At 40.3% G+C, this 14,398-nt stretch overlaps 1 protein-coding gene across 1 annotated transcript in view; it reads right to left on the bottom strand.

The window, feature by feature from the left end:
- Positions 1 to 779: 779 nt before the first annotated feature.
- The window catches only part of ERO1B (endoplasmic reticulum oxidoreductase 1 beta), a 37,706-nt gene continuing 24,087 nt past the window's right edge, over positions 780 to 14,398 (bottom strand). Inside the window, exons 9-15 of the mRNA XM_080918181.1 lie at positions 11,386 to 11,409; positions 7,655 to 7,747; positions 7,275 to 7,521; positions 5,774 to 5,843; positions 5,162 to 5,248; positions 4,021 to 4,154; positions 780 to 3,334 (exon numbers count right to left, since the gene is read on the bottom strand). Coding sequence (XP_080774307.1) covers positions 3,274 to 3,334; positions 4,021 to 4,154; positions 5,162 to 5,248; positions 5,774 to 5,843; positions 7,275 to 7,521; positions 7,655 to 7,747; positions 11,386 to 11,409 — 716 coding nt within the window. The 3' untranslated portion in view covers positions 780 to 3,273. The remainder of the gene's footprint in view (positions 3,335 to 4,020; positions 4,155 to 5,161; positions 5,249 to 5,773; positions 5,844 to 7,274; positions 7,522 to 7,654; positions 7,748 to 11,385; positions 11,410 to 14,398) is intronic.

Here is a 14,398-nt window from a genome sequence, read left to right as displayed (position 1 = left end):
ACTCCAAGTAAAATAAGAACGGACAGAGAAATAAGGCCTTGCATTTCTATTTGCTGGCATACTTTTTAAAAGGGGAGCTATGGATGGAAATACAAGAGGCCAGAGGAAGAGGGCATGTGTGTGCACTTTGGGAAGCTGGGAAGATGAAGTTTTAGTATATATTGTATTTTTTAACCATGTGAATGTTCCACCTATTTGGAAAGTTAAATAAAACAAGCATTTTTTTTAAGCCTATGAATCAGTACAAGTGTTTCTACATTTTGATCAAACCGTAACAGGCCAATACAACAATGATGCAAGCAGTTGTCAGCACAGGCTCTGGTGGTGGCTTGGGCTCTGCCCCTTGAGTTTAGAGCAGAATAGAAAGCTCTGGCCGAGTCTCAGCCTTCAGCTGTCTCTGTGCTTTAGGAGACACCCGGACTTACCTCCTAGTGCGCGCTGCTGCACGCAGTCCTCAGCACTCGGTCAGACTGCCGTCATGACTGGAAGAAGAGCCCCTTAGACTATGCAGAAGTCTGTTTTCTCCCTGACCCAGAAGTTCTAATCACAGTCTCATAAGAAGCACTTGGTATGGAGGAGGGGAAAAACAAAGAAACAAAAGACTGCAGAAACATGTGTTTTAATTCATGGTTTAGATTCTGGTGGGTACAACAGCAAATTATTTGGAATTCTGCTCAGAAAACTCAAAGCTGCACCTGTGGATGTTATTTCAAATAAAGGACATGTGGATTTATGTACTTGGTTTGTACCAAGGAATTTCCATGTCAGCGTGTACCTGGTCTGAGCCTTTTGGTGACTAACTATGGTTTCTTCAGGAACTTCAGTCTGCAAACTGCTGAGAAGCCTACTGTGAACTGCTTTCAGGTGTCCAGCTGAAGGCACTGCTGAGGAAGATCAGCACAGTTGTCCTTCCTTATATACCATGGCACCTAGCAGGGTCAAGAAACACGGCAGAGCATTTCATACCCAAAATACATGGGGCCCAATATTTGACTTGTCAAGTTTCAAAATTGGTCTCCACATAATCCAAAACAGGTGGAGTACTGAACATCGACCATTTTAGTATGTAAAATCTGCCTAACATGGATGCCACTAAAGGAAATAAGGCCACGAAAGAAAATACTTCCTCTTCACATTGATTATGGCACCAGGTACAATCATTTCAGTCTTGCGGTCAAGTGCTAGATTTTTACAGTAGGTGATGAGACCCAGAGAAACAGCAGGCATTTTGTCAGTAGGCTGACAAGCAATCTCACAATGTAAGCAGTGCCCCCCCCCCACACACAGGTGACAGTACTGGCAGACAGACTCATCACCAGGGTCACCAAACAGTCCTATAGTCTCCACAGTCCTCAGATGTCATGGTGATGTCAGCAGTGCACACACCAGCACACCATAACATGTAAAAGTTAATTTACTGGATACCAACCTCAGAATACTTCCCTTACTGAAGAAATTTGTTACAACCTTGAGGACATTCTAGAACCGTCTTTTTCCACTTCCTAGAACACACTCTGTGTGTCCTAAGCTTGAAACAAATCACAGTTAAGAAAAATTCAGCAAGTGGAAATGAAGATTTCCCCCTTAAGGAAATAGTTTAAACAATTAAACAGTTAGCATCTAACTGCAGTGGTGTTGAGTGACATTTCCAAACAACCTCTGCATGTAAAGTAAAAATAGACAAAGTGCAAATTTCCACATTTCTTTACATTCTAAATGGGCACTATAGAACCCACTGATGGACTAGAGCAAGGTCTCTGGCATTTACTTTCTGGACTTTTTGTCTTACAGTGGCCCGTCCCCATCACATGGTAACACTTGCAACTCTTTCAAAAAATAAAAAACAAAGAAAAAGGAAAACTTTAATCCTTTAAAAAAAAAAAAAACCAACCTATAAAATTCACCACGATCAACAAAACATCAGGTTTATAAAGATTAGAAATTAGGAGCAGAAATAACGGTAGAGGCCTCAGTCCCCATCACACACATCTATAGTGGAAGACTAGGCATTAAGAGGGGAGTGAGCCAATTAACCTGGCATACACCATGAAGTTACAAGGAACATAGTTCAGACTTTGGCAGATAAGATGTGGATTTAAGAGCACTTACTGTTTACTTCAGAAAGACAGAATCTAAGGAGAAGCGAGCCTTTGGACTGCGTTACTCTCACACAGATAAGAACCTTTCAAGTAATCCCATTGTACACTGCCACCTTTAAAAGAATTAAGATTTAAAATGTTTAAAGAATTTAAATCCCAGATTTAAAAAATGACAGTCTAGGGCCTTCAAAGTCCTCCACTGTCTTAAGTCACACGAAGGATGGCTGATCCAGGATGAAGGGAAGATGAGGGACAGGGAGGAAGTGACACTCATGCTGAAGCATCTCACCAGAGTCACACAAAAGAGGTAGAGGATTGCATAGATTGTGTTCAAAATCAAATATTTAAGACGCTTACTTTAAAACACCAAAATTTGTGTATAATCCAATTAGCATTATAAAACCATAGGATCCAATTCAAATTTTGTGAAGAAGAAAAATCCATTAAATAGGGCTTTTCATAACTGAAAATGTCTATAATTAGGAGAAGAACAAAGAGAAAAGTCAGAAGGGGAGCTGTAGGCTTTAGGTAAAGGACACTCCACTCTTGGGCCAGCCTGGGGTACATTAGGCCAAGTGAGCACGGAAGGGCACTTACCCACCTTCAACAAGGCAGGTCCCTTTAGGCCAAAACCACAGCAGCAACAGCAACTAAACATCTTAACAGGGGTGAAGACCTGGGAAGTCATCCAGAACCTCTCACTAGTCACTGAAAGGCCTGTTCATTACAGTGACAGCCCTGTACTACAGAGCATGACACACAGTGTTAGGCAAGTCTCAAACACTAACTACACCATTTATAGGTTTCTGTCACTGGGACCAGCTCTAGGCAGCACTGGTTCCCTGGTTCTTTTTCTATAGCAGATTGAATAATCTTCTCAGGATAGACACATTTGAAATTGTTCAACCAGGAATGCAGGGTAATACAATACAAACAAAATGTGAAACAAACATGGCATTAGTATAACTTACAATTTTAAAGTATATACTTCATTTATAAATATCTCTAATTGATATTCTATTAAGGATCATAAATATTCAAGTGGACATTTGAATTTTCTCTTAAAGAGTTCAGAATTCTTGAAGTCTTAGACACTTCGTCTCTTTGCTCAGTGTCCAAGGCTAAAAGGCTTCATACAGTCCGCTATGTCTGTGAAGACATAGGAAAGTCTTCATTACCTCCTGTGCTGCAACAATGCTTTAAAGTTCTGTAGTTCTCTTATGCTTGTAGAAAGTCTATAGGAGGAAAATGAGTGCATATTAGAACGTACAGATGGCAGGATGTGCACATACTTCAAATAGCCAATATTCCTTGAGCTATATCGCCTGGAAGCAAAAAATCTAAAAGAACCAAAACACTGAACATTGACAGTTTCATTTAAGATAGAAATGCTGGGACACCCATCAAGACTAACAAGTCATGAAGCTTTGGGTTTCAAGGGCAAAAGAAACCCCAACATTTATATCCCGACATTGCATATATTTCTGTAGGTAAATTCAAATTATTTAAAACTTCCCAATCATGTTTTCCTTATGTCTAACTACTGAACTACAGCAGGCAGGAGCCAGCCACAGAAAAGATTACTAGAAGACTATTTCCCTTATGAAACTGAGAAAGCAAACTGAAAAGTACTGGAGCTGCAAACTGTCAGTTCTGGGACTGATGGAGAACTTGGCTGTCAGCCTGGAGGTTGACATACTGAACAATGGTGTTTGTTTGAGACAAGGTCCTTACTACATAGGCCATGCTAGCCTTGAACTCATGATCTGTCTGCTTCAGCTCCTCGATGCTGGGGTTATGAGTGTGTGTCATAACAGCAAGCACCTTATCTTTCTGTTAGCAAACCAAACCAAAGCATATCTTAGGGGGAAAGGTAATCTTTGCAGTAACTGAAACCTGTAGGCATCAGGCCTCAGCTTACCTTCCAAAAGCATTTAAAAGAGCCACTATTTCCTGTCTCGTAAGCTGGAAGCCTTTAGATGGGCTGTTCTCCGGAAGTTTCTGGATTTCTTTTTCAGAGAATAGTATCTTCAAAGCAGTTCCCAAACCCTGAGTCTGAAGAAAATAGTCACAAGTTTACAGTTAACTTTATACAATAGCTACTATGAAACACTGCTCAATGAGAACACCGAACCCCACATGAGGGAGCTGGAGAGACAGCCAGCAGCTGGGAATGCAGGGAATACTGCTCTTCATCCAGTGGCTCATAACCACCTGTAATTCCAGCTCCAGGAAATCTGACACCCCTACTGGCCTCTGTGGACACACCCATAAATAAAAACAAAGACAATTTTTTTCAAATCCTATGAACGAAGCTTTATAGCACAGTGCTGGACCGTGCACGAAGCAGTGTCTGATCCCTCACAGATCACGTACACATAGACAACACCTCAGGAAAGCCGAGCAACCTGATGCTTGTTGAAGATGTTCCTGTTCCACATTACTAAAATGCCTATTTTATTATCAGAACCACAGTATTTGACTTGTAATCTTGAAAGCACTATTTTTTTTTTTTTGTAGTACTGGGGGTGTAATTGTTTTCATCTTTGTAGGAAAATAAGAGCTGGGTGGCAGCAGTGTAGGCCTTTCATCCTAGTAGTTCAGAGGCAGGCAGATCTCTGTGAGTTCAAGGCCAGCCTGGTCAAAGAAAGTTTCAGGACAACTAAGGTTACACAGAAAAACCATGTCTTGAAAACAAAACCAAGAACAACAACAACAACAAAAGAAGAGGTAAAAATCAAGCAATCCTCTGTACTTTTGACATCCAGGCCTGCCCTGCACAACTTGTGCATTTTGTGCTCAGCAGCTTTTTACCACTGAAACAAACCATGTCCCAAAAAAGATGTTTAGGACTTGCGCATTTTACTTTATACAAAGAAAATCTAAGATGCTGAATACAAAAACGTCTTTACTTATGGATATCCAGCAGTTTAGTAAAGTCTTTCCATCATAGAGAAAAGCCAACCTTGGATCTGCCTGTTTCCAAACACTAATTCAATGATTAAAACTGAAGCAGACAGTGGGAATCTATAAACAGCGTGAAGAGAGAAGATAACACACACCTGCAACTTTCCCCATAATCTGCATTTATCGCACCCAACGCAGTCCATGATTCGGGAGATGTTCTTGAAATGTAGCCGGAATTCCTCCTGGTGTGCAAAAGAATCTGAATTAGACTTTTGAAATTAAGATACATTTGGTCGAATTACACATGTAAATTTCTAAGGTTCACAAGTAACATGTTTTTCAGTAGTTAAAACGATCTGAATTTGTATAGCACAACATAGTATATTAAAACAGCAGACATTAACAGAGATTGCACATTATTTCAACACATCTCACTAAGAAGGCACTTTAATGAAGGCTTAGAACGTTAACAGTGTAAGGCTTTACTTGTAAGAACTGAACTGTTGCTTACACCGAGTAGCTTTTCAAATCTAGTTTGTCAGGGTATCATCTCACAGCAACAGAAAAGGTAACTAAAGTAAAACCTGATTTAGAACGTTGGCCGTAGAATGACCGCTACCGTAAATTCCTAATGCCGTGCTGTGTCATAGGTTCTCAAACAACAATGATCTCAAGTTATACCGAAATCTAATCAGACTCACATGAAAATGTAGGACAAATGAAGTGTGGATGAGCTAAGATGTAGTTTCCACATTACCCTCAATTACCTTTAATGACTTGGCCCCCTTTTTGTCACCTGCAAACATGGATTTCTCATCGAAGTGCATAGGAAAGGACCTGATGGAATGACAAGACTGTTAGTAAGTTACCAATGAAAAATCCAAGTACTGGTCTTAAGAGTTTTGTTAGAATTTTGTAGTCCTACAAATATTTAAATGTGTTATTTATTTATAATATAGGAGAGTAACAGTTCACATATGCACTAATACAGCAAACTATATATGACTTTGTAATTTATAAGACTATACTATCTTATTCTTTTTGTTATTTATTTAAACCCAAATGATGCCCTTCTTCCTGGTCCCCCTCACAGAGTTCTTCCCACCTTCTCCTCTGAGATAGTACCCCACCCCTCACCCCCAGGGCATCCCCACTCCCTGAAACATCAAGTCTAATGAGATTGGGTATATCTTCTCTCACTGAGGCCAGACAAGGCAGTCCTCTGCTACATGTGTAGTGGGGGTCTCAGACCAGCCCATGTATGCTCTTCGATTGCTGGCTCAGTCTCTGAGAGCTCCCGGGGGTCCAAGTTAGTTAACATTCTTGGTCTTCCTATAGGGTTGTCATTCCGAGGCTGCATTATCTTAAAGATGCAATATTTTAAGGAAATTAGTAAAATTATTTAAAAGTGAAAAACAATCTCCAAGTATGCTAACACTCAATATTTGTAGACACTTTAATATGTAGTTTAATTTATGTCCTTCCCATCTACCTTCTTCTTCATGCTTAACAACCAGAGACTGTGTTTTACAGGCTAAGAAAGCTTTAAAAGGTTATGTTTGAAACACTACTAACACTACTACTGCTGCTACTACCACCACCACCATTACGGTGGTAGTTTGAATACACTCCTAATGGAGTGGCACCATTAGGAGGTATGGCCTTGTTGGAGTGGGTGTGGCCTTGTTAGAGGAAGTGTGTCACTATGGGGGTAGGTTTTGAGACCCTACTCCTAGCTGCTGGGAGTCAATCTTCTCCTAGTGACCTTCAGATGAAGATGTAGAACTCTCAGCTCCTTCTGCACCATGCCTACCTGGATGCCGCCATGCTCCTACCATGATGATAACAGACTGAACCTCTGAACCTGTCAGCCAGCCCCAATTAAATGTTGTCCTTACAAGAGTTGTCTTGGTCATAGTGTCTGTTCACTGCAGCAAAACCCTAAGACAACTACCTCTATGTTCGCTGTAATGCTTACACTTATGAGACTATGCAACTTTGAACAGTAACAGAAGTACTACCAAATTGGTGGGGCATTTTGATGCTAAAGAAAAATCTTAAATTCTGTATTAAAAAGTGCATAGCCTATTTTCAGGTCTAAATACTTCTGCAGCCAAGCTTCAGAGAAGCTTTTTGTTCAGCATCTGGAAAACTACTATGCTACTATTGCTGTGTTTCTTTCCTAACCTCTAGTCAGCTGTTTATCACACCTTGCTCCGTATCATCTGAGCACTGGAGGATTCCAAGACACTGAAAGCCAGGTCTTACTTTGTATCCTGAAAGATGCTGAGCAGAAGGGTCTTGGTGTCAGCATCATCTTCCAAGTTACCCGTATAAAGATCAACAATTGAGCGCTCAAAATAAGGGGCCACCTTTGACAAAGCACGAAGCTCTATCAAGTATAAAAAGTACAGATTCTTTAGCCTTCTTGGACCTTCCCCTTTTGTTTCCACAGGGTCAAAGCGGCGTTTAAATTCTTTGATGTTAGGTCCCCAACTAGGTTTACCCCAGGTTTCTGAGAAGAAAAAGAAATACATTATCTTTTAGCGTAAAAAGGTTTTTGTTTTGCTCTGCAGAATATGTGTTTTACTTTCCAATACTTTTTATATCTAAAAAGTAAAAAGTCTCCATTTACAAAATCTGATTACCTTCCAGAAGATAATTTGCACACAGATGTAAATTGATGCTGGCATGAAGTCCTGATATAAGCTTATAGAAGACTCTTTTCTCAAGACACAAACCTATTCAGAAAAACAGGAAAGAAGAGCCCATGCCCATTAGATACAAAGTATCCAATCAAAAACAGTCAGTACATGGGTTTGGGGTTAATATTCAAGGACACAGTTATGGCTGGAATGTGTACTGTTTCTGCAGGCGGGGGTTGGGGGCTGGGAGGCAACAGTCTACATGTCTGTTTCCTGTCACTCTCTGGTCCTGTCTTCATTACAGCGGTCCTCTGTCACACATTCCCTCCATCATGATCTGCTCACAGGGTCAGGGCCAAGTAGCCATAGAGTGAACCCTCTCAAACTCTGAGCTGCATAAATTGTTCTGTATATAAAAACTTCATCAGCTATGTTGGTCCCCTGACATAAAGGTAACACAGATAATAAAAACAAATCAGGAGATAACGGTATAGGCAATTAGATGAAGACTGAGTAGAAAGCATAAGATTCTTGTTTCAGAGTGGACTTAAATGAACATGATAAAAACTGATCATAGAACAAGACAGAAAGGCCTGGCCCCTGAGAATGGCCCCAACACTGGATGCAGATGTCCCTAGGCTACCAGAAAGCAGCTGCACAGGTTGCACTTTAGACTAAGGATGCACTATGCACAACTATCAGGATGAAGTCATTGCTTTGCCTCAGCCATCCCTGTGCCACCCCTCTGTGTTCTTTAACTCTACCTTGTGGAGATCAAAGGGCCTTTATGGCCTCTTGCCCTGTGATGGGCTATTTCCCTCTAATGACATATCACTCTACTTACAGAGAAGTAAAACCTAGAAAACAGACTCCCAGGACTTTTAACACTTAAAAAAAAAAAATAGAGTATTTATAAAACAAGTCTCATGGTACAGAATTTAAGGGTGTGATACAAAGTCACTTCATGTAGCTTCCTAAACCCACACAGGCTTCTGCTCAAAATTTACGGCAAATACCAACATAATCCCATAGTCCTTCCCTACTGCTGCTCCTTCATAAGATTTTCTTCTGCAGTAATATACATTATACGTGCACTGCTTGAAAATGACTAAGATGGGCCTGGAGTGAGGCTCAGTAGCCTAGAATATGCTTAGCATACACATGACCCTGAGCTCAACTCCCAGCACTAAAGTAAAAAGATAAACAGAACACCAAGGCTAACATGGTAATTCACACTGTATTTATTATGCCACATGAAGAAACATTTTGAATGAATATTCTTTATAGAAAATTTAAAAATAAATAAAAATGCAGAATAATACATTTAAATTATGATTTACTTTATGCACATGAATGTTTGTTTGCATGTGTGCATACTCTGTGCATGTGTGATGCCTGCTGAGGTCAGAAGAGGATACTGGAGCCCAGAGAACTAGTTACACATGGTTGTGAGCTGCCATGTGGTTTAGGAACCAAACTCAGGTCCATTGCAAATGCAACAAGTATAGTATTTAAGAATCATTAGATGCAGTTTTTCTTTACCACCCAACAGGCTTTGTTTGCTTTTTAAAATATCCTTTCTACTGGGAAATGTAGACATTGGGGCACAGTCTCATTTATGTGCTGGAGAATTTGAATTTAAAGAGCATTTATGTGGCTTACTGTTGGATACTATCAAGGGCTCTCAGACCATTATTCCTTACCACAAATGGCTCTGAAACAAACATCCTTAAACTAGGAAAACAATTCTTTTTGAGATCTCATTCTCCAATTCAAAGTGTTATAGAGACCAAAATTTAGAGATCAAATTTTGCTCTGTAGCTTCTTCAGAAAGCATATGTCAATTTAAAATGTTTATAACAAGAACTACATATAAAATGAAAAGATTTGCTAAAATACTAAGTACTAACTTCTAGGAAAATTTCCTTCAATACAAAATCAAGCAATTGGTCAAATTTGAGTTCAATTTCTATTTCTTCCAACCTAGCTGTATAAGCAGTGCTTCTGTCATATAAAATGGCCAGAGTCTAGAGAAGGAACACCAAGTAAACCAAGTTCATGAAAATTCTCAGGCCTAAAACCCAGGCCCTGGGAAACTAAGAGGAGTTCCTACCTGCAAAGCTCACAGAGCCCATAGGCTGGAATAGAGCAGGCATAGCAAGGAAGGTAAAGCAGAAATACTAATTCTGTGACCTGGGCTACCTCAAGCAAAATGCTGACATCAAAGACATGCCAACTGACTGCACCACATAGATACACAACACTAACAGGGAATGCTGCAGACCTTCTGGCTCAGCCTGGTGTGTATGGGAGCAGGCCAGAGCTTTCACCTCCTGCTCTGAAATAACACACAGGACGATCTACAAAGGCAATCCCACCAACTTCCAGTCCTAATGATGCACATCAAATCAGACTACCTGCTTTAGGGACAGCTCTTTTAGATTTAATGGCACTCAAATTATTTTTCAGCAATAGGTTTAGGGGACACTGAGTATATGGAAACATGTCTCTCACAAGAGGGCTAGATTTACTAGTGCCTTTGACTGTCACTTGGCTCTTTTCAATTCTTACTGCTATCATCTCTACCAACATGTAGGTGGCAGCACAACTGCCGTCACACTTCAGCTCCAGAAGACAAACATTATCATCTCAGAAAAGGCTGAGCCAGTTGCCTATTGCTAGAAGTGCCCTTGGGACACACGCAGGGACTCCAAGCAGCAGGGCACTGAGTAGATGCTGCAGAGAACTTAAGGTTAAACTCTGACAGAGACTCCATTCTCCTCTGAGTCTCAGTCAGAAGTGTCCAGCCCATGGGTAGCCTGCATCCAAAAATATCTATAAATGCAATCCATACATTTGTAGACCCTGGGATCATATCACAGCGTCAAAGTGTCAGATAATCCTGATCTTAGTTACTTTCCACAGTGTTCTTCTCTAGAACAGACTTTAAGTTTTGCATCTTTTACTAAAAGTCTTTTCCAACACAACTCATAACAATATTGATGCATGTTCACCTTATGACAAATACATATGTATGCATAAATAAATATATATACATTGTTGACTAAGAACAAATAAATTATATTCATAAGAAAAAACAACCAATTAACCACCAACAGAATTGATTGCTTAGAGTTTGATACTGCTGGAGGCTTATGGCTATCAAACAATGATTTCTCTCTATCATTCTGCTTGCTAATCTTCCACTAATGGAAAACAGTATAACATGATTTCAAAAGTATCATATTCCCAGTTACTAGCCACAGCTGTTGAACTCCTGGAGCACTGAGCTTTTATTCAATAACTTTTATATTTCCAATACAGAACACATGAAGAATGGGAAGTGCACTGCAGACTATATTGCTTTCTCATCAGACAGTGTAGACACTGGACATGGGCAACCATGTACACAGCCTTCTGATTTAATTTACCTTGTCTTGCTTTGCATCACAAGTGCTTCCTTACTAAGGGAAATATCTCTACTTTAGAAAGTAGATTTGTTCGCTAGTTACTAGTAAAATGTGGGTAAGACAGGTAAAACTGAGGAGCCACTTACGAACACCTAATGATCCTTTTAGCCTGTGTATTCATCTGGTACTGGGTTTTGGCTACCCAATATCCTCAAGATTTTCACATAATTTTATCACAAAATATAACAAATGCAACCATGTTGTTTCCTTTCAAACATTGTTAAGCATCAGCTGTGTAGCGAATCAAACAGATATAAAGCTTACCTTCTAGCCACGTATAGAATGATTCTCCTTAAAAAGACAAAAAAAATGGTTAAAACATTTTAAATATTCATGTATAAATGATAAATCAGATCATTTGAGGACTATCTCTAGAAATGTCTACTTCATTAGACTAAATAGTAAAATGGGCATATGTGTCTAGAAAAACCCACTGACAATTTAAATAGTTCTGGAGAGTATTCTTATAGATGCTTTGGTTATTAAAATATATAAAACAATACAGTGTAGATACTAAAATATACCTTATTCTCTGAAGGTTTAAATTCAAAAGCAGAGACACAAACAATCTGTCTGAGGTAGCAAGCATAGTATTTAATTATTCCAGCAAACCACGAATATGAAAATTAAGTTATAATTACTTAGTTTTCTTAAGCCAATCAAGGTAGGTGTGTTTCCTCAATTATCTGAGACTAAACTTCAAAGGATAATCTTCAATGTGATACTTAGAAGTGACTGTGATTCGCATGTATGGGACCTAAGACATCTCCCTGGGGCTGAGAGGACAGTGGTAAGAACCATCCACAGCAGCAGTAAGTTCTACAGCACAGCACGAGGACCAGAGTTAGCAATTGTGGTCTTATAAACTGGTGAGATTTTAAAATGTCTTGGCCACAGAAAGAAGCTCAGGATACAAATTTGTATAGAACTGATCTGTTTAGCTGCTCTCCATGACACAGACCTTCCAACCACTGCTGATAAATGTACATACTCGTCATTAAAAGCTATTCCTGGCTGACAATCCAGCTTTTGAGCCGGGGAGGGAAGGGCAGTGCTGCTGTACTTCCTGAGAGAATGACAGCCACAGAGGCGCTGCCCAGTCTCTAGGATGAACATTGAGAGCTCTTCTGCCTCACCCCCAAAGCCCTACAGGCAGCTTGCTGCAGCCATGCGCTCCTACACTGGCTAAGGATGGCTGCTCTCACACTTACCCAACCTCAGCTGGCATCTCCCAAAAGCTTCCATGTGGCCTCTTAACCCTTAATCCCTTTAGATGATTTCAGTCCTTCCCACTGCAAACAAGTCACACAGGACACATGACTTCTTTCTCAGTTCCTAGGCTTGTGCTATTCCAACAAGCCCACACTAGCTAATTCTACTGATCTACACCTGCTCCTTTAATTCAGAAGTTATCTTAAAGACCACTTCTCCCAGGAAAATTTTCTCATCCTTTTCTCATGCATGAGGATGCTTTGTTTCACCCTTACTGGATTTACACCTGCTGGTGGGGCCGTCTGTGTGCCTGAGTTTCTGTGTGTTGTTGTGTTGGTTGTGTGTTGCATTTGTCTTCCTCTGTGCATCCTTGACTCACAGAGAGAATGTATGCATTTTATACATCATCTCATTCTGCATAATGCCACTGGACACAGGTAAGGAGAAACTGACTGGAGTGATTTTCTGGCTGTTTTACAGCCAAATGCTGGAAAATAGTCTTTATGAAATTAAGCACATTATTGAAAACTGAAAATGTAACTTTCAGAGTCAATAAGAAAATAAAAAGGTCACAAATTCTCTGATTAAAAATAACTTTGCTACATCTTCTCAGAATCTTCAGGTAGATTTAAAAATATACTGTCCATGTGAATGTGGGTGGGAGGAGAGGTTCTTGCATGCCTGTCCAATGTGGAAGTCTCAGGACAACTAGAGGGAATCAACTCTTGTCTTCCATCATCCGAGTCCTCAAAACCAAACTCAGGCCATCAAGACTAGCAGCAAGAGTCTTACCACCAACACTCAAGACTTCGTTAACAGAAGATGGGAAACTTGGAAAGTGGACCTACTTTATATACTAAACATCTAGGTTAAAAAGTCTCATGCTCTTTAAAAAAATGATTTATTTATTTATTCACTTTGTTTGTATGAGTACACTGTAGCTGCCTTCAGACACACCAGAAGAGGGCATCAGAACACATTACTGATGGTTGTGAGCCACCATGTGGTTGCTGGGAAGTGAGCTCAGGACCTCTGAAAAAGCAGTCAGTGCTCTTAACCGCTGAGCCATCTCTCCAGCCCTTATGCTTTTGTTTTCTTAACATAACACAACTTTATATTAAGAAAAATTGCATTTATTACCAGTCATCATTCATTTCTGAAAAAAAAGGCTAAGCTATCTTCTTTTCTTAAGAAAATAAATATTTAATAATAAAATTTCTTTCATGGTTGAAAGTAAACACAAGAGTTTCAACTCACCATCATCTTCTCCTAAAAGAAAAAAAGAGAAAGACATTACCAACTGATTCCAGCCCTGCTGATTAATGCAAAACTAGTCTTCACTATTAAACTGTTTACTGTATTATGAACTCTGATCATTGTTGCAAGCATCCTGCAAATAAGGTTCTTAACAAAACACAGGCCAATGAGTACAAGATTTTCACACTCTATAAAACAGACAGAGGATGGTGCAAGAGAAGAAGAAACTAAGAAGGGAGAAGGAACTGAGCCTGGGAACGCAGGCCCATAATCCCAGATACTTGGGAGGCTGAGGGCAGGACCTTCACTGAGTTCAAGGACTGTCTGGGCCGAGCTTTAGACTGGAATGGCAGCTCAGTGAGACTCTGGGGAGCTGGAGAGGTAGCTGTGCTGAAATGTTAGTGTGCACAGGCCTGGGATTTCCATCTTCAGCACGTTAAAACATAGGAAGCAACTAAGATGGCTAGAGGCAGCCAAGTTCAGTGCTGATCAGATACACAAACTGTCTTCAGTCCCATGAACACCACCTCTATGGACAGCATCGTTTCCATGCTGGGTATCTTCTCGATGGTTATCCTTTTCCCAGATGGCCTGATAGAGAGCGAGGACATCCTTCTGGAGTGGGAGAGGCCTGAAGGCTGAGCTGGCATCGCTGTTGTTCTGCCTGTTGCCTTTGACAGATTCTGACAGGACAGTTTCCTTCTCAGGAAAAGGCTCTGTTGCTTAAAACCTTTTGGAAAACCAGAAGCCTAGAGCTGACACTTCTTTGGGAATAGTTGAAGGACTATTCTGAGCAGAAGAGCCCTCC

The sequence above is a fragment of the Micromys minutus genome, assembly GCF_963924665.1.
Source record: "Micromys minutus genome assembly, chromosome: 6".
Classification (NCBI taxonomy): domain Eukaryota; kingdom Metazoa; phylum Chordata; class Mammalia; order Rodentia; family Muridae; genus Micromys; species Micromys minutus.
The sequence above is the reverse complement of the archived record's forward strand: the minus strand, read 5'-3'. Positions and strand labels throughout refer to the sequence as shown.